Here is a 19240-nt window from a genome sequence, read left to right as displayed (position 1 = left end):
GAAATGCAGGTACTATGTATGACAGAGGAGAGGAAATGCCCACTTTGCCTTGTTAACATATTCCTCCCTCATTTACATTCTCCTCCAGCTCTCATTAGCTGTTATTTATGAGTTATACATATAAACTACAGGTTTCTACATCAGCAAACCAAAAAGGCTAAATGGCACAGAAAATGCTGATGAAACACAGTGGCCACATTTCTTCACTAACAGTATTATCACTCTACTTGCTGTGTTCTTGTATGTTTCTACCACAGTGCAATTTTTGTTTGTTTGTTTTGTTTTTCAAGACAGGGTTTCTCTCTGTAACAGCTTGTCCTGGAACTAGACGGGCTTCAAACTCAAGAGAGATCTGCCTGCCTCTGCCTCCCAAATGCTGGGATTAAAGGCATGTGCCACCACTGTCCAGCCCAAAGTAAAATGTTGTATCAAAAAACTTATCCCATAACCAGTATAAAAAAATTAATCCTTGGGGTTGGAGAGATAGCTCAGAGGTTAAGAGCACTGGCTGCCCTTCCACAGGTCCTGAGTTCAATTTCCACCAACTACATGGTAACTCAGAACCATCTACAAGATCTGGTGCCCTCTTCTGGCATGAAGGCATACATACAGATAGAAAACAGAACAGTGTACACGTAATAAATCTAAAATAGAATTTAACATATAAGTATATTGCTGAGCCTAAAACCTGACTCATTAGATGGCATATACCTAATAATATACACAGTTTTGTTGTCACTATGTTTACCTTCTATTATAAAAGTACTATAAGCTGGGCGTTGGTGGCACACCTTTAATCCCAGCACTTGGGAGGTAGAGGCAGGTGGATCTCTGTGAGTTTAAGACCAGCCTGGTCTACAGAGCAAGTGCCAGGACAGCTTCCAAAACAATACAGAGAAACCCTGACTCGAAAAATCAAAAAAATAAAAAGTATTATAATAAAGAAAAAACCCTATAACAAAGTCTAAACACTTAGTCTCCTACATAAATTTTCATAAAAGCAAACTCTGGAAACAAATGCAGTCATCTTAATGACTATCTACTCTCCACACTATCCTCTGATCAAGCATTATACTTGGTTTTTGATGTTACGCATGCGTGCATGTGTAGTACATGTGTGTATTTTGGGTTTTGAGATGAAGTCTTATTATGCAACCCTGTCTAGCCTGAAAATCACTATGTAGGCTAGCCTTCAGCTGGGATTAAAGGCATGCATCACATATGGCTGTACTTGTTTTTACAACCCTTATTATAGTCAATTTTGTAATAATCCTGAGACAAGCAAGGGGATGGCAGTAAGAACCAAGGAAGATAAGGCATTTCTCTCTTGCATTAGAAAATTATTTACTTTTATAAGGAAAACTTAAATGGGGGTGGACCCTTGCAAACCTGGAGTCTGGGATATTCTGGGAAGCTAGATGTTGACTATGGGAAGACATCAAAATCTGTTCCTTATGGACTATTAAAGTATTTAGCAAATAGAAGAATAGTAGCATATAATACATACACATCTTGCTACGACAAAACCCTGAAAATAGTACTGGTATCTCCACTTCACATGTCTGGAAATTAAAGCACAGAAACTCAAATAACTTGCTCAGAGAAAAACATTTAATGAGAAAGAATGAGGACTTAAATTCAGGCAGTCTGGTTCCAGAGTCAAGAACTTGACCATTCTATTACTTCCCAAACAAAGCAAGCAGGCAAGCAAGCAAATAAATAAATACTATTAGGTTTATTAGAAATCTACTCATCTTCTGAGAATAAGACTTAGCTATTGATGCTTGCCAGCTATACAAAGCAGCAGACCCTGAAGGTCACAGACAATTGAATCTTGGGTACTCCTACAAGAGAGCTGAGTCTAGCTTCCAAGCTACAGAAGGAATGAAATTAATGGTTTTTCAAGGAAAGCAGGCAGATAAATAAAGCTTTAATGCTTTAAATGAAACTATTCCAGGTAACTTCAAAGTTGTCTCTGGAAAAATAGTGCAGCAGCTAGTTTTCAAAAAGCTCTAAGGCATGGTGGCTACTTAATATTCACTATCATTTGTGGTGATACACTATTTGCGATTCATTAAAGGCATTGGAGGTCAAAACAGCCATAGAAGCCAGGCACACACCTTTAATCTCAGGATTAAAAAGTAGACAGATCTGTTAGTTCAAGGCCACATTGACTACAGGTCACACAAAGGTGATTTCAGCACCTGGGATGACACGCATTTAATCCCAGCAATAGAGAGGTAGAGACAGGAGGATATGGCTAGGCAGAGAAAGGAATAAGAGGAGGAAGAGCCTTTTGCCACTGAGGATTCATGGGGACAGGAATGCCATTTCAGTTGGGTAGAGATAAGATCTACTAGCTTGGCTGCTTTGCTTCTCTGATCTTCAGCTGAACCCCAATATCTGTCTCTAGGTCTTTTATTTTTCGTGTTACAATCATTAGGCTACTAAGCAAAATTACAAGGACTCTTCTCTTTAGAATTACCACAGTTGCCCACCTTGGATGTGAAAACCACAGATAGTACCCAACTCTATATACAGGGGTAGGGTAGAGGTTGGTATTTCTTATACAAGCATATCTATAATAAAATGATCTATAAACTAGGTATATGAGGGATTAAATCAACAATAACAATTTCCTGTAAGTCTCAGCACATAATTATTCTCTCTCTCCTTTGAGAACTTTACCTTTCACTTACAAGAAACACTTTACTGCTTGTTTTGATATATACTAATTGCTGCATCACTATTCTCACACTTAAATAGCATTAGATAAAAGTAAACTGAACTATAATGTCTTGATATATGATCTACTGATGAACACAATGAGAATACATAGATATCCAGGATATATACTGGATAGAGATGAATACAGCCCCAGGGTTGTATTTCCTGAAAGTATTCAGAAAGTCATACAATTTGAAACTTATGAACAGAATGAGTGGTTCAGAATTATTATATTGGAGACAGTTATAGCTCAGTTTGGCCTGAAACTTGGTGAACCTTCTTGCCATTACCTCCCAAGCCAAGTGCCACTGTGTCCAGAAGGAATACCTCTTTTTCTAGCCATTACCTTTCTTCCTTGTGTGATCATTAACTATTTTCAGGGGCTAGTTTCAACTGTAGTCTCTGTGAGCTGGGCATGGTGACACACACCTTTAATCCCAGCACTGGAAAGGCAGAGGCAGGTGGGTCTGAGTTCAAGATAAGCCTGGTCTACAGAGCTATACAGAAACCCTGTCTCAAAAAAAAAAAACAAATTTGCCTCCACCATGAAATCTTAAAAGCAATGATTAGTATTCACTACAATAAGAGTAGAAATAACTGAAAATACCATAGCTCCAAATTAGATGTATCAATAATTAGCTACTGAATTAGATCCCACTATAAAAACTGACAGCTGCAATTTATTTACACGATCTTCTATTAGGCTTTGTAGTAACTGACACTGTCACCATCATTATCTTAATTACTTAGCATATTACAGTTTATAATGAGTTATCACGTTCCTAAACAAATCCAAAAGCTTGCCAAGGCAGGTACTATTATCCACAGTCAACCAAAAAGGAACAAAGAAGTTGAATACTTGGATTAGGACAAAGCTTGTGAATGACACAACTTGGCTTTTTGTTTTACGGTGCTTTTCAATATCACACCTAGTAGTAAAGAAAATCTGACTACAAATGACTAAGAGAGCTGTCTGGCCAAACTATAAGCCCAGTAGTACCTTGGGAGCCAGAAAAACAGTCCTTTTCTTTCAAAGTGTTTTTTAAAAATCTGAACTATAAAAATGTGACTACTCTGTCCATAGTTTGCTTTCTATTTCTGTGATTAAACACTGATCTGCTTAACTGGCCTCCTAAACTTAGTCACATATGAATTAGAGACTTACAGTCACAGAAACTCAGGCTAAGTTCTTTTAATGCTTAGGGGCAAAAAGACTACTGGTTTATTATTTCCATGAAAATTTTAAGACCAAAATCTGTCTAAATCTAGGCTGGACATGGTGGCGTTGTCTAAAATTATTAATTCAAAATTCTAATTGTTTATGTGTGTTCATATTGTGTTCATATTTTGAGATTCTGACAGTACTACAGAAGCAGATGTAACGGTTATATCCTCTATATCATGAAATAAGGTTCTTTAATCCTTGGCAATATTCTTTGCTCTCAAATCTACTTCGGTAGATATTACTATTAGCTGGACAAATGTAAACTGGAGAAGGCAAAATGCACAAGAACCAAAATTCATTTTAAGTGCTAAGATTAATAATAAGAGTAAACAAAATAGAGATCTGGAGAGATGGCTCAGGTTAAGGGCTCTGGCTGCTCCTCCAAAGGTCCTGAGTTTAATTCCCAGTACCCACATGGTGGCTCACAACCACCTATAGTGGGATCTGATGCCCTCTTCTGACATAAAGTCATACTTGCAGATAGGTTACTCATATACATAAAATAAGCAAACTTTAAACAAAGAGTAAACAAAATAAATTAGCTGATCAAGTTATAAGAAATGACTGTAGTAGGAAAATCAGGAGGAGTACATGATTTGGGAAGAAATGTTCTCACTAGAGAATATTAAACTTATAACTTATTGCAAAAAGATAGAAATTTTCTCATCTACTGACAATAAGACAAACTAGTCAAGTAGTTTTAAAATAAAGTTTAAAATATAAATATAGGAAACAATGACATCAAATCATGTTTTACCAAGGTAAGCTCTGTACGTTTGATTAAGCAGCCTATTACAACATATCTATAGTTACTATGAAATGTATATTGAAAGAAAACTCAATGTGCTTGCTTTATATATCTTGATCTAAACAATAACATCCCAAGTGAGGCCTGAATTATCAAAGCATTCTTTTTAACAACTCCAACAAATACAGTCAGTTTCTTACTTTGCTACCCATGCTATTTGGCCTCACCTCAAGCTGCTAGCTATCCATGGGAATCAAGGTAGGCAACTCCCTATTGAGTGATGAGCCCTGGTTATCCCTTACCTGTTGCTATGCTTTGACTTTTCCCGATCCTTTTCCTTATCCTTCTTGTGCTCTTTATGCCGGTGTTCTCGATCTTTATGTTTATCTTTGTGTTTGTGAGAATCTGCAAACATAAGAGACAAGTCAGTTACAAGAAATCCTAAGTTATCTTTTGCCTCCCTACCTTAACAAACAGACGTAGAAACAGAAGTCAAATGGCAAAGTGGCCATAATAGCACATACTACTGGTGGAAGATTTCACAAAGACATCCTATTGCTCTATCTGAAATCCAGGAACTTATGAATGATAAGCACTCTACCACTAATGGGTCTCCATGGTTTCATTTACTGCTGAGTGACATCCATTATATGGGTACACTGCAATTTATGACTCACACTGGTGGACATTTGCTTCTAAATGAAGTAAAATGCCAGGTCATATTTAAAAAAGTACTTTTAACCTAAAGTGCTAAATTATATATTTCTAAGTGGTTGTACTATCATATATGTCATGACAAAATCATCAGAGTTCTTAGCTGCTACAAATCATCAGTAACATCTAAAATGATCAGTCTTGGCTTTTTTTTTTTGTTTCTTTTTAGGACAAAGTCTTGTTATGCAGCTCAGGTTGGCCTGAATTTTGTATGAAACTAGGCTGGCCTCAAACTCGGAGATTTGCCCACCCCTGCCTCTTGAGTGCATCACAATGCCTAGCTAATATAATCACTATTGTCTTAATTTTTCCTGCTCAGAAAGGGATATTGTGGTGGCTTGAATAAGAATGACCCCCATAGACTCATATATTTGAATGCTTAGTCATCAGGGAATGGCACTATTTGAAAATATTAAGGTGTGGCCTTGATGAAGTAGGTATGTCACAAGGGGTTGGTTTTGAGGTTTCAAAAGCCCATTTCTCTTTACCAGGATGTAGCTCTAAGTTAGTTCCTTCCTGCCTGCCTGTTGCCATGCTCCCCGACATGATGATGATAGACTAAACCTAAGAAACTGTAAGCAAACCCACAATTACATGCTTTATTTTGTAAGAACTGCCTTAGTCATGGTGTCTCTTCACAGCAATAGATCAGTGACTAAGATATATATACTACCTCATTGTGTTTTTCAAAGATTTTTTTATTTTACACATACGAGTGTTTTGCCTGCATGTATGTAATGCACTATGAGTCTGTGCTGGATCCCCGTAGAAGCCTTAAGAGCACTGAATCCTCTGGAACTGGAGTCGTGGGAACCAAGCCTAGGTCCTCTTCAAGTGCAAGTGCTCTTATCCACTGAGCTAGACCCCTCGTTGTGGTTTTAATCACTGTTTTTCTCATGATTAGCTGATGTTTAATGAAGACTATCTCTGCTTATTGACTATTCACATACTTTGGTCAAGTTATCTATTCCAATTTCACCCACTGTAGTGTTTGTATGTGTGTCTGTGTGAATCTGCATGCATCTAACTACTGAGTTGTACAGATATATATATATATATATATATTTATTTATTTCTGAATTGCAATTTTTTTGGCCACATGTATTAGGATATTATGAATATTTTCTGTTAGTATTGCTTGCTATTATGGATGGATACCCTCTTTCTTACATCAGACACCCAAGTGTTAGGGATTATAAAAGTGAACTATCATAATGAGCCTTTTTAAAAAATTTTGCGTGCACAGGTATTTTGCTTGCATGTATATCTATGTGCCATGTGCATGCAGTGCCTGTCTGTGGAGTCCAGAAATGGAAATCGGATTCTCTGGAACTAGAGTAACTGGTAGTTGTGAGCTGTGTGGGTGCTGGGAATCAAACCCAGGTCCTCTGAAGAGGCACCAGTGATCTTAACTGCTAAGTAATCTCTGCAGCCCACATAACCAGTCTTTAAAAATGTGTCTAAATTTAATCAATTTTTCTCTTGATATGAACTTTGCTTACCAAAATATCAATTGTCCTCCCCTACCCCCAGTTCTCTTACAGAGGTATTCTTTGTTTTGTTCTGATGTATGTTGATTGTACAAAGCAGTGGGTTTCATTATTACATTGTCTATCCCCACTTTTTGTTAGTATTAAGGAAACACTCTACCACAGAGCTACATCCTAGGCCTTATTATAACATTTCGCACATGCATATAAAATACAGATATCCCCTCCTTCATTACCTGTACTTATCCTCACTCCCACTGGTTCTTTCCTATTCTCATTTACCCTAAGTGTCTTTTAAGACGACATGAGGGGAAAAAACCAGGATAGCCAAAATCCTGTACAATAAAGGATCATCTGGAGGTATCACCAACCTTGACTTCAAGCTCTACTATAGAGCTATAGTAATGAAAACTGTTCGAAATTGGCATAAAAACAGTCAGATGAACCAATGGAATCAAATCGGAAGACCCTGATTGATATTAACCCACACCTACGAACATCTAATTTTTGACAAAGAAGCTAAACATATAAAACAAAAACATATCTATCACCATGAACAAAACAAGCCAAAATGGATCAAAGACCTCAATATAAACCCATCCACACTGAACCTCAAGAAGAGAAAGTGGGAAATACCCTTGAATGCATAAGCACAGGAAACCATTTCCTAAAAAGAACACCTTTGAAAACAAATGATTTCTTAAACTGTGAAAACTATCCAGGGAGAAAATTAGGGCAGGTGGTAAATAAATCCATGGACAGCCAAAAACACAAGTCTATCTAGTATATTCTCAAACTGTGCTACAAATGCTGTTACAGATTTAAAAAAAAAAAAAAGCAAAGTTCTTGATTAAAATCTCTATGGCTGGCAAGGTAGCAAAGCTGGAAAAGTGCCTGCTGCCAAACCTGACAATTATGTGCAAAATGACTTCCACAGGTTGTCTTCTGACCAGAACATGTGTTCCATAGTCCCCATACAATTTAACTGAAAATGTAATATGTGAATGTCTGCTGAATTCTATATATCTATTCAGTTGAGTTCTACAAGGCAGACTTGATATCTAAAGACAAATCTACAGAAGTAGATTTGAATCAGTACACAAGTAGCACTGCCCACATAGAAAACAGATGTTAAACAATCATTTAAAAAACTGAATATTATTGACGTAACTGAAGAGGTGATATGTATATTAGGTAAATTGAGAAGTTGAAACTGCTAGCCTGGCAGTGGTAGTGTACACCTTTAATCCCGCTGGGAGGCAGAGCAATCCCTGAGTTCAAGGCCAGCCAAAGCTACAGAGTGAGTTCCAAACCTGCCAGAGCTACAGAGAAGCCCTGTCTCAAAAAACCAAAAAACAAAAAACCTCTAAAAGATACATACTGAAGATGTATTTCTGAGTAAATTGGGATGGGATCAAGACCTATAAAGACTGTTAAAATATTAGCAAAAAGTTGCCAGCTATTGAAGCTAAGTGACAGGTACATAGGAGCATCAAACTACCCTGTTACACACTGTGTGTATCTTTGAAACTTTACATAATAAACAGGATCTCTAAGCATTTTCCTTTCCTGCAGTAGCATCTAGTTCCACCACTGGACCTGTGGCTTCAGGTATGCAGACATGACCAAGAAGAGGGGCTGGTTACCCAAATAAATACCTGTTAAATCTTTATCTGGGTATTAATGGACTCCTTAAACCTGCCTTCACTTTCTAATCCTTTTTTGTTGTTGTATAAAGGTAAAGGAAGAAAACCTAATTACAAGAGAGAATTTGCACTAAGGACGCAAAGAACAAAAGATAATTTTGTTTGGGATTGGGGCTAAGGATCAAATCCAAAATCTACATTGACAAGTTTTTCTACTGAGTTATATCCCCAGTCCTTGTGTTTTTTAATAAGGTCTTGCTATATAATTCAAGCTGTCTCCAAAACTCAAGAAGATCCTTCTGCCTCCGCCTCCTGAGTACTGGGTTAACAGACCTTTGTCACCACTCTAGGTGCCAAAAGATAGTTTAATAGATAATATTAATCCAGGGTCAGAGTATTCTACTCTAGGTTGACAGTTACTTTAATCTGAAAAAGGACAAAAATAATCATACTGAGGGGAAACTAGCTGAAAGGCATGTGTATAAAAAAAAAGGAAGGGTGCTGGAGAGATGGCTCAGAGGTTAAGAGCACTGGCTGCTCTTCCAGAGGTCCTGAGTTCAATTCCCAGCACCCACATGGTGGCTCACAACCATCTACAATTCAATCTGGTGCCCTCTTCTGGCATGTAGACAGAACACTGTATATGTAATAAATAAATCCAAAAAAAAAGAAAATAGAAAAGAAAAATTACTAGCTAGTAAGAACCCAGAAGACAGAGATAGCAAAGAGACTAAGAACAATGGAAAAAACATGCAAGTTTGATGGGAGAAGCCAGTCTGTAAATCTGTCTCTTATTGGTTGTTGAATAAAGCACTGTTGGCCAATAGGGAAAGCAAGATAGGTGGGACTAGGAGTCAAGGAGAATTCTTGGAAAGAGAAACACAGGGAGACATCATGTAGCTGCCATAGGAATAAGAAAGGGGTCTGGTCCCCTTGCTCCGGTAAGAGAAATACTTAGATTAACAATTATGGGGTAAATACTTAAGTCAGAGATAGCCAGTAAGAAACAAGCAAACAGACAACAGCTTAATAATTAATATAGCCTCCTGTGTGTTCATTTGGGACTGATGCGGCTCTGGAATCAGGCTGACGGGAAGGCTGCACTCTACACAAGGGCGTTCAGTAAAATAGAAGCTGAAATCAGTTCTAAGAATTCCATGTGTAAAGAATGAAGAGGAAGAGTATAACAAAATTCTCATCTTAAGATTGTAAGAGCTGGAAGAACAAGAGGCCCTAGTAAAAACAGAAAGTTATGCCCCAAAACTGAGACTTTGTGTCTAAATGACGCCAAGTATTTAAGGCAATAGTGGGACATCTGACCAAGACATTGATCAAAGGAGGAGGCAGGAAGTAGAAAGTAAAGTCAGTAAGAGCACAGAGAACTCTACCCATGCATAGCAAAAAAACTTGTTTGTAGAGAATATACTAATGACTTTAAAGAATAGATATTGCTAAAACATTTGTGAAAACAATGTGACACTCCAAATATCTATCAAATGCAAAGAAAAACAGCAATAAACTTGGCAGATAGCTAAGAAATTAATGGTGTCAACCATTGTGTACTATATCACCATAAAATCTTATTCACAGTGAATTCAGTTACCCAATGGTTGCTACATGTGCATTCCACTTATTTATGCAGAACATATGCATGTGTGGCTGCACACACACATGCTAACACACACCACCAACACCTGTTTCAATTCTTAGCATTTGAAAATGCTAAATGAAACCACAAAGACCCCTAAAGTCATTTAAAAAAAAAAGGGAAAATAAGGCTGGGCTGTGGTGGTGCGCACGCCTTTAATCCCAGCACTCAGGAGGCAGAGGCAGGTGGATCTCTGAGAGTTCAAGACCAAGCCTAGTCTACCGAGCGGAGTTCCAGGACAGGCTCTAAGACAATACAGAGAAACCCTGTCTCGAAAAACCAAAAAGAAAAAAGAAAAAAAAAAAAAAAGAAAAAGTATGACACTTCTTCACTACAATTTAAATAAAATTACTCCAGAAAGACACATAAGTAAATGAATAGACAAGACCAGAAATCAACATCTTTTGTTATTATTATCTAAAATATTCCTCTCTGAGGTTAAAAAGGCCTTTAAGGAAAGAAACTTCCAGGTTCTGAGTTCAGTTCTCAGCACTCATGTTGGGTGAGATCATAATAACTGCCTTGATTCCATGGTCACAGACATGTATACACACATATAAATAAACCTGAAAGAACCAATGACGATCTCCCATCTTTTTCCCACTTTAAAAGCAGTTTCTAGCTAGCATTACACAGGATTCGCCAATTAGCGTGCAAACTAAAAGGGATCCTTGTACTATCAGATTCAGATTTACATCGTGAGGGCTAATTAATTTACAACCACTTACACGTATTCTTAAGTCTAAAGCACCCTACTAAAGACTGATCAGATGAGGACTCTGTACTCAAATACTTTACAATCTAACCATGTAATTAATATATGAACCTAAAGAGCCAAGGCACACAAGAGAAAGGAACATTAGAACAGGAGCCAGAAACATGCAGACTCTCAACATGTGGCCATTTTTAAAATTATTTTTCCCCCATTTATCTTACATACCAACCAGTTTCCCCTTCCTCCTCTTCTGCTCCCTCTCCCCCATCCACTCCTCCATCTCCACTCAGAAGAAGGCAGGCCTCCCAAGGGAGTCAAAAAAGAATGGCACATCAAGTTGAGGCAAAACTAAGCTCCTCCCCCTGCATCAAGTTTGGGCCCATGTGGCCATTTTTAATGAAAAGGAAATTATACACATTTCATCAAAGGTAATAAGTATTGTTTATTAAATATGCATTTTGCTTAATTTGACATTTTTGAAAATAAAGTATACCTAGCTGGTACATAGCATCCTTATGTCAATAGAATTCCACAATGTCTAGCTCATGTGCTCTCATGACCCCTCCTCTTCTGAGCCATCAGTGCTACCTTCAAGGGATCTCTAAACTCTACAGTCTAGATGGAGAATGAAAGGATGGCTGTAAAGTTACAAAGAAAAACTTCCAAAACACATGTGACAGGTGAAAGGAAGCAATCTCAGAAGAAAGACTAACATTAAGGGCACAACAAAGAGTTAAGAAAAAGAATGAGGAAATTAAGACTGTTCTTAAGAATTATAACAGAATTTCTATATTATCAACTTTCAAAGAGTAATTATATTGTTGCTTTTATTTTCTATATTTATTTCTTATTTTGTGCTCGTAAGCTATTTCCCTCCTGCCACTAGATGAGTCCCAGGGGTTGAATTCAGGTGGAAGAAGCAGTTTGGGTTAAATCTTACTAGAAGCTAAAAGGGAACTTTAAACTCTTGGCAGATGGGCCACTTGCAATTAAAATGGGCAACAGCAGCTAGTCATTATTATCATTGCTGAAACATTCATCCTCTCATGACTGATCAAAATTAAGTAAGATATACTTCCTGCCAGTAAGGAAATGATGGAGTTGATTCTTGTCAGAAGTATATTAAAAAGTCTAATACATTGTAAGAATAAGAACCTAGGCTTCAAAACCCAGCACTGCAAATTAGTTAATTAAATCCCAGTTATTTATGTTTATCTAAAGCCATATGGTTCCCAAAAGTTTTATTTAAAAAATTATAGAAATACTCATTTTGTAGTTCTAGAGTCCTCTTAGACAAAAGGCAACATATCTAGAAATAAGAAACATCTGAGTCAAATAAATCTGACAAAATTTGGTCTGTTGAAAAAGAAAATCTCACAAAGCTAACCTAATCTCAAAATGATAATGGAGCCAGCCAGAGATTTGTAAACCAAGTTCCCTCTAGCCTCATCTGGCCAAATAAAGTTTTCTTTTCCATAAGAAAACCATGCCAGGCGTTGGTGACGCACACCTTTAATCCTAGCACTCCGGAGGCAGAGGCAGGTGGAGCTCTGAGTTCGAGACCAATCTGGTCTACAGAGTGTTCCAGGACAGGCTCCAAAACAATACAGAGAAACCCTGTCTCAAAAAACCAAAAACAAAAATCAAACACACAAATTATATGAAAAAGAAAGCAAACCTACAAAACATTTTGCAAAACCTTAGAATAAGATGGTTGAGGTAGAGAACACCTATAGTCCCTTTAGGGACTCAGGAGTTGAAGGAAGACTACTTGAATCCAACAGTTACCTGGAAGTAGTGAGAAATTGTCCTTTCAAAAGAATGAGATAGTATCATAGTTAAACCCCACCACAGAGCACTGAAAAACAGAGGAAGCATTTACTTTACAGTTAAAAATGATCAAATTCTTATTCTTTCATTTAGTGTATAACCTTGGATGCAAACCATTTAACTTTTACTTAAGGAAGCATAGAAGCTGGCACCCCTTCAATCCCAGAACTGGGAAGGCAGAGAGGCACAAGGATCTGAGTTCAAGGCCAGCCTGGTCTACAGAGTGAGTTCTAAGACAAAGTTATATAAAGAGAAACTCTATCTCAACACTCCCCACCATCCATAAGAGAGGGTAGCATAGAAAAGGTCTCAGGAGCTTCACATCTCTGCTTATCATAAACTTGGTATCTGTATCCTTAGCAAAAAATGCTCCTCTTTGATAAATAAGCATTATTTAATCATCTTCATTATGAAGCTTAGTCACACTGCATACAAGTTAAAGAAAGAGTTCAGGCTCTACATGTGCACTTGAAGCAGAAACCATACCCTAGGCACCTTGCCTGATAAGGCAACATTAGATAAAACAGATACTTCATTATTTTTCCTATACTGAGATCCCGAAAATGACTTTACAAAGAAATAGAATTTTGGGCTCCTCTAACAATCATGTACTCAGAAGTCTGAGTAATTTCCAGGGTGGTCCAAGGAGATGGCTCAGCATGTACTAGTGCTAGCCACAACCAGAAAACCCATATAAAATGCCAGATGCAGAGGCAGGCACCTGTAATCTCAACACTCTCATGACAAGACAGGTGGCAGATGCAGGAGAATCACCCCTAGAAACGTGTGAGTCAGCAGCAAACACAAGAGACCCCATCTCAAGGTAGAAGAGGACTAACTCCTGAAAGCTGTTCTCATTTCCATAAACACACTTTATATACACATAACACACATGTTCTATGTGCACCCAAGATTAATGTTTTGCATTTAAAAAATTTCTAAGAAAATATCAGTTAAAAATACCTTATGCAGTGCATGCTTGTATTATTTTAGTTGTAGTCTGTAGGTGTCCACCTGACAAAGTCTATTCCTCTTAGGGACTTTAATGCAGTCATGCTCAATACAAACATCAACATTAACACTTTCTAAGAGGAAATACAGGCTGAGAGTGTGTGGCAAAGGCTCAATGGTACATTTGCCTAGCAAACCAATTCCATCTTGTAGAAGAGGAATGCTAAACAATCAACAAACAGTAATTGTAAAACTATTTCATAATCTTTGAGATTTTAAAGTAGTCAAATCAAGGCATGAGAAGAAATTTTTGTTTTCATAAAAACAAAGAATGGAGAGACAGCTTTCTGGTGCAAAGAAGGAAACTCTGAGCCATGTTTGAAGCCAGTCCTCCCCCTACGCCATAGCCCTTGCTGTCCTGGAATTTACCAGGCTGGTCTCTGCCTCCCAAGTGCTGAGATTAAAAGCATGCACCACCACGCCTGGCCTGGACTCTACACCAACTTTCATGAACAGACTTTGAGACGTTATAGCAGCTATAACTGCATGACCTTCCTCCTCAAACACAGTAAGTACTCAAGTCTGGTGTGTAATCAGCATAAACTATCAAAAGCTGCCTTCCTCAAGAAGGTACACACAGCACTTTTGTTAAAGAAAAATTTCTGTTCCTGACATACAAATATACAACCATTTCACATAATGGATATTAGAGCCACATGTAATGGCCCTTAAGGGTAATGCAGACAGAGACAGGCGGACTGAGAATTGGAGGCCAAGCTGTGATAATTAACAAGACCTTCTCTCAAAAAAGGCAATGGCTCCCAGGCTTGGTGGCACATGCCTTTAATCCAAATAGCTCAGAACAGGTGGATCCCTGTGAATTGGAGGCCAGCCTACATAATGTATTCCAGGCCAACCAGGGCTACATAGCAAGACCTTGTCTCCAAAACAAATGAATGAATAAATATATAAATAAATGGACTTCAACAGCAGTTATCAATCTGTGGGTCATGACACCTTTGGGGCTGCAATCCCTTTCAAAGGGATTGCATACCAGATATTTACAATTCATAACAGTAGTAAAATTACAGTTACTAAGTGGCAATGAAATAATTTTACAGTCAGGGGATCACCTCAACATGAGAAACTCTATTAAAGGGTCACACCATTAGGAAAGTTGAGAGCTATTGGCTTAGAATGTAGTTCAGTGGTAAAGCACTTAGCACTTGCCTAGCATGTACAAGGCCTTAGGTTTGCCTCTGAGTACCACAAAATAACATAATAGACAATGAAACCATTTGACTGAACAGATTAATTTTTAAAAAAGGTATTTATCAGCATTATTTTAAAGCTTACTCTTCCTTCCATAGAACCACATCAGAAAGCTGGAGTTTACATAAATCAATATTATACTTAATACTGTGCACATGTATTTTCTATTGCTTTACAAGTGTGGTCATGTACCAGGGATATGTGAATCTCCCCAGAAACTAAGAAACCTGAAACTTACCGTCAGAACAGTGAAAAAATTCCACCCTTTTCCCAACAGTCTCAATGTACACTTTAAGAAAGTTGGTTTACTTTTAGTCTAGATCCACCTTAATAGTAGCCAATTCAAGTGAATCCATAACACAGTTCTTATTTTACATTAATTCTCACTGAGAATGTTTTCAAAATTCTAGGACATAATTAACAACTCTTTCAAAGTCAGAAGACACAGGCAGTAGTTCCTAGCTAAAGAAAGGCTCTAAGAGTTCTGGAACTGAAAAGGAGAAAAAAGTTGGAAGGATGCACTTCTAAAGCAAACCATGGGCTGGAGATGTGGTTCACCAGCAGAGCACTTGTGTAGCATGTGTAGGTGAAGCCCTGGGTTCAATTCTCAGTACTATAAAATAAATGAACAAATTTAGAAACATAGCACAAACATACATACATGCACATGCATACCTTTAATAATCCAAATATTAGCTGGGTGGTGGTGGTGGTGCATGTCTTTAATTCCAGCACTCAGGAGGCAGAGGCAGGCGGATCTCTGAGTTCAAGGCCAGCCTGTTCTACAGAGCTAGTTCCAGGACAGCTAGGGCTACACAGTGAAAACCCGTCTCAAAAAACAAAACAAAACAAAAAAATCCAAGAATTAAGCTAGGGGTGGTGGCACACACCTTTAATTACAGCAAAGGCAAACATATCTGTTTACTTTGAGGCAAGGCTGGACTGCATAGCAAGTTCCAGGACAGTTAAGAGCTACACAGTAATAAGACCCTGTCTCAAAAAGGGTGGGGGTGTAGAGAGGTTACAGTGGGATGCTGGAGAGATGGCTCAGAGGTTAAGAGCACAGGCTGCTCTTTCAGGGGGGCTCCAGTTCAACTTCTAGCACCTACATGGCAGCACACATCTGTCTAATTCCAGTTCCAGGGCTTCTGACACCCTCTAATTCCAGTTCCAGGGCTTCTGACACCCTCACACTGACACATTTAAGAACAGCACAGCCCAGTACCAAATTACGTAAGAGCCATCACAAACAGAAACTTAGTCTAAGGGATATTTTTACTACAGCCATGATATCCCAGAGTTGTCACTCAGGCTCCCCTACACCCAGTTCTGTTTCACATTTAACTCAGACTGTGGCATCTAACTGTAGATTAAACTCTTTGCTCTACAGTTTAGTTACAAATTACACAACTGTGAGCTAATTAACACCTGAGCCTAAATTTCTAAAGTAGAAGTGAGTAATGCAGAGCCCTTCAAACATTGCTGAGCAATAGCAATTGATTAAATATCTGCCATTTGTTTCACCTCAGCCTTCCTACCCTATCTCCAAAAAATGATTATATTTGAAACTAAACTAAAATAGACCTATTTCTAGTCTTTACACAATTTACTCAAGTTGTTAAGAGCTTACCTGTCTGTCTACTGTCAAGGGTGCAATACCATTTTGTTTCAGCAGATTAATGTTTTAGTTAGCCGTGAGTCCAATTATTTATAAGCTGTAGCCTACACCAACATGAACATGCAAGTGCGAAAACAACCGTGACTGGGATGCAGGAAGGAACGTAATTCTAATCTGATTTTACTAAAAGTTAACATAGCAGATACAATCTTAGATTCCCTATCATTTATAGTGAAGTGATTATAGTACTATTAAGTATAACTTAATGAGTAAACTTGGTATAAGAAACATGCTAGAAGCTAACAGTAACCATTTTTAAAGGATGCTGGTCCATGAAATAGTGTAAATTTAAGCCAACCTATTTTGCCAAATAGATAAGAGATATAAACTACTTCATAGTTTCAGGAACAGAGATAAAATAAGAATTCATTCTATTCACAGGACTTTTAAATTTCCTCTTTTGTTTAGTACTAAAGAGGTCAAGTAAAATGAGGACCTGCCCGAATTTCTAAATGATACATTCTCTTAGCACATCATCTAGGATAAAGCAATATAAACATATAGATGAGGAATTCATTCAGACTTCTAATACACTAAATTTATACTGGTCTTCAAATTTCTTGAGAAGCTACAGAGCCCCAACCACCCCTATTCCAAGCAAAATAAAAACTTTATCTCTTGGGTTGTATCTACATTTAATTTATAGTTGTGTTGTCTTAATGACAGCAACCAGTCACATGTGACTAATTTAAATTCAATAAAATGGAAGGTTGGAGGAAGGCAGCATTGTGTTGCATGTTGGTGTCTTACAGCTCCAACATTGTGGCTATTCCTGGGCATCTGCTGTAGGAGCTACCAGCTGCCATGAGCTGGCCTGGTAGGCTACACGAGCCAAGTTCTGAGCATGAACTTTGAGCGGCTGCATGCCAATGGAAGCCAGGTGCCCAGGCACAGATGGAGTTCTTATAGCAGGCCAGGCTCCCATGCTCTGACATGACACCCTATTCAGGATAAATATCTGTACCACAATAGAAAACAGCAGGTACAGATGCTGCACTTCAGCTCTGCCACCAAAGATGCCTCTGTGTACCAAGGGAGTACAACTGTGGAGCCTGGCAGTGTCGTGGTCCTAAGGACTTTGATTAGGTTGGATAAACATGATGTTCCAAGGAGCCCCCATGAAAACACAGTGCCACCTACTAGAATGGACAGTGACATGCAGAAGCATTAAGTGACAGTGATGTCCCACTTGACAATTGGCGCTAGACACCATGTGACAGAAGGTGAGAGGGCTCAAGAAAATAGTTCACACTGGGGAAACACAGAGAATCTGACTAATGACAAGGGACTGAAGAGACCTGTTATAGTAGACAAACTGATGTATGGTGAGAAGCAAGAAATCTCCTTAGAACCACCACTCAAATCACTGGAACAAATTAGGACCCTAAGGAAGGGTCTCTCATCTCAGCTGATCAGCTAATATTAATTAACCCCTTTGTATTAATCTATATTTTGTCTCATGGCTTTTTACCTATCTTCCATCTTGTACCTCCTATTTGTACCCCCTCAGGGGGAATAAATTTGGGGGTGTCTTTCCTCCCTATAAAATTTAAGCCTAATATGACAAACTGCTATCATACTAGACAGAAAGAATTTTGCTAGAAACTTGGTTTGAAAACATTCTGAGGCCTCCTCTGCATAGTGGCAATGGAGAATTCCTTGTCCTGGCTCCCTATCTAGCATTCTGACCTACTTGTTGAAGCTGAAGCATTTTCCTGCATGGCATACACTACACAAGTGGCCCATTACAATGAAGCCAAGGATGGCCGTGAACTCCTGATTTTCCTTCCACCTTCTACACATATTGGCATTATAAGTATGTACCACCACACCTGGTACAGTTATTTACTTAAACTAGAATGTACATTTAAGCTGGGCATTGGTGGCGCACGCCTTTAATCCCAGCACTCGGGAGGCAAAGGCAGGCGGATCTCTGTGAGTTCGAGGCCAGCCTGGTCTACAGAGTGAGTTCCAGGGCAGCCTCCAAAACAATACATAGAAACCCTGTCTCGAAAAATAAATAAATAAATGTACATTTAAAAACAACTGTTCTGGTCTTTTAAAAAATCCCTTGAACTATAAGCAACTAATAACGACTGAGAGACGTCAGAAATGAGCACCCCCCCCATTGGTTATCTATCACAAAATGACCAGCTCTAAAATCATGTATACACAAGCAACATGCACACATGTGCACACAAGCACACACCCTTTTAAGCCTTGCAGCTTTACTAACAGAATATCTTAATCTAATGAAGCAAAATATACATCCTAGCCAATTAAGATAGTGAAGGCCTAACAGGAACTTCCATTTCTCTTTATGGGACACCAGTACCAATGAGGACCATGTGGGCTTCTTGAAGACACATTAACACAGATTTACAGTATAATACAGAATCAACTTCTAGGAGTAGGACTAGGATCATGTATCTCTAACAAGCACTCATACCTTACAAGACTGAAAAAACAGCAGACCTACACTTCACAGGTTAAGACTAGAATAGGGACTGGAATACCAAATTCTATTAACTAGTTCAAAGATCCAGCTATTGAACAAATGATCAAGAATTCAAATTTGAGTTCCTTTAAACTCTCT

The 19240-nt window shown here is 38.3% G+C and overlaps 1 protein-coding gene across 1 annotated transcript in view; it reads right to left on the bottom strand.

Annotated features, from left to right (window-relative positions):
- The window catches only part of Top1 (DNA topoisomerase I), a 74724-nt gene that overhangs the window by 48203 nt on the left and 7281 nt on the right, over positions 1 to 19240 (bottom strand). Inside the window, exon 3 of the mRNA XM_005082647.4 lies at positions 5003 to 5105. Within this exon, the coding sequence (XP_005082704.1) occupies positions 5003 to 5105 (103 nt within the window). The remainder of the gene's footprint in view (positions 1 to 5002; positions 5106 to 19240) is intronic.

Source organism: Mesocricetus auratus, unplaced genomic scaffold (genome assembly GCF_017639785.1).
Source record: "Mesocricetus auratus isolate SY011 unplaced genomic scaffold, BCM_Maur_2.0 Super-Scaffold_100028, whole genome shotgun sequence".
Classification (NCBI taxonomy): domain Eukaryota; kingdom Metazoa; phylum Chordata; class Mammalia; order Rodentia; family Cricetidae; genus Mesocricetus; species Mesocricetus auratus.
This window is presented reverse-complemented; position numbering and strand designations above follow the sequence as displayed.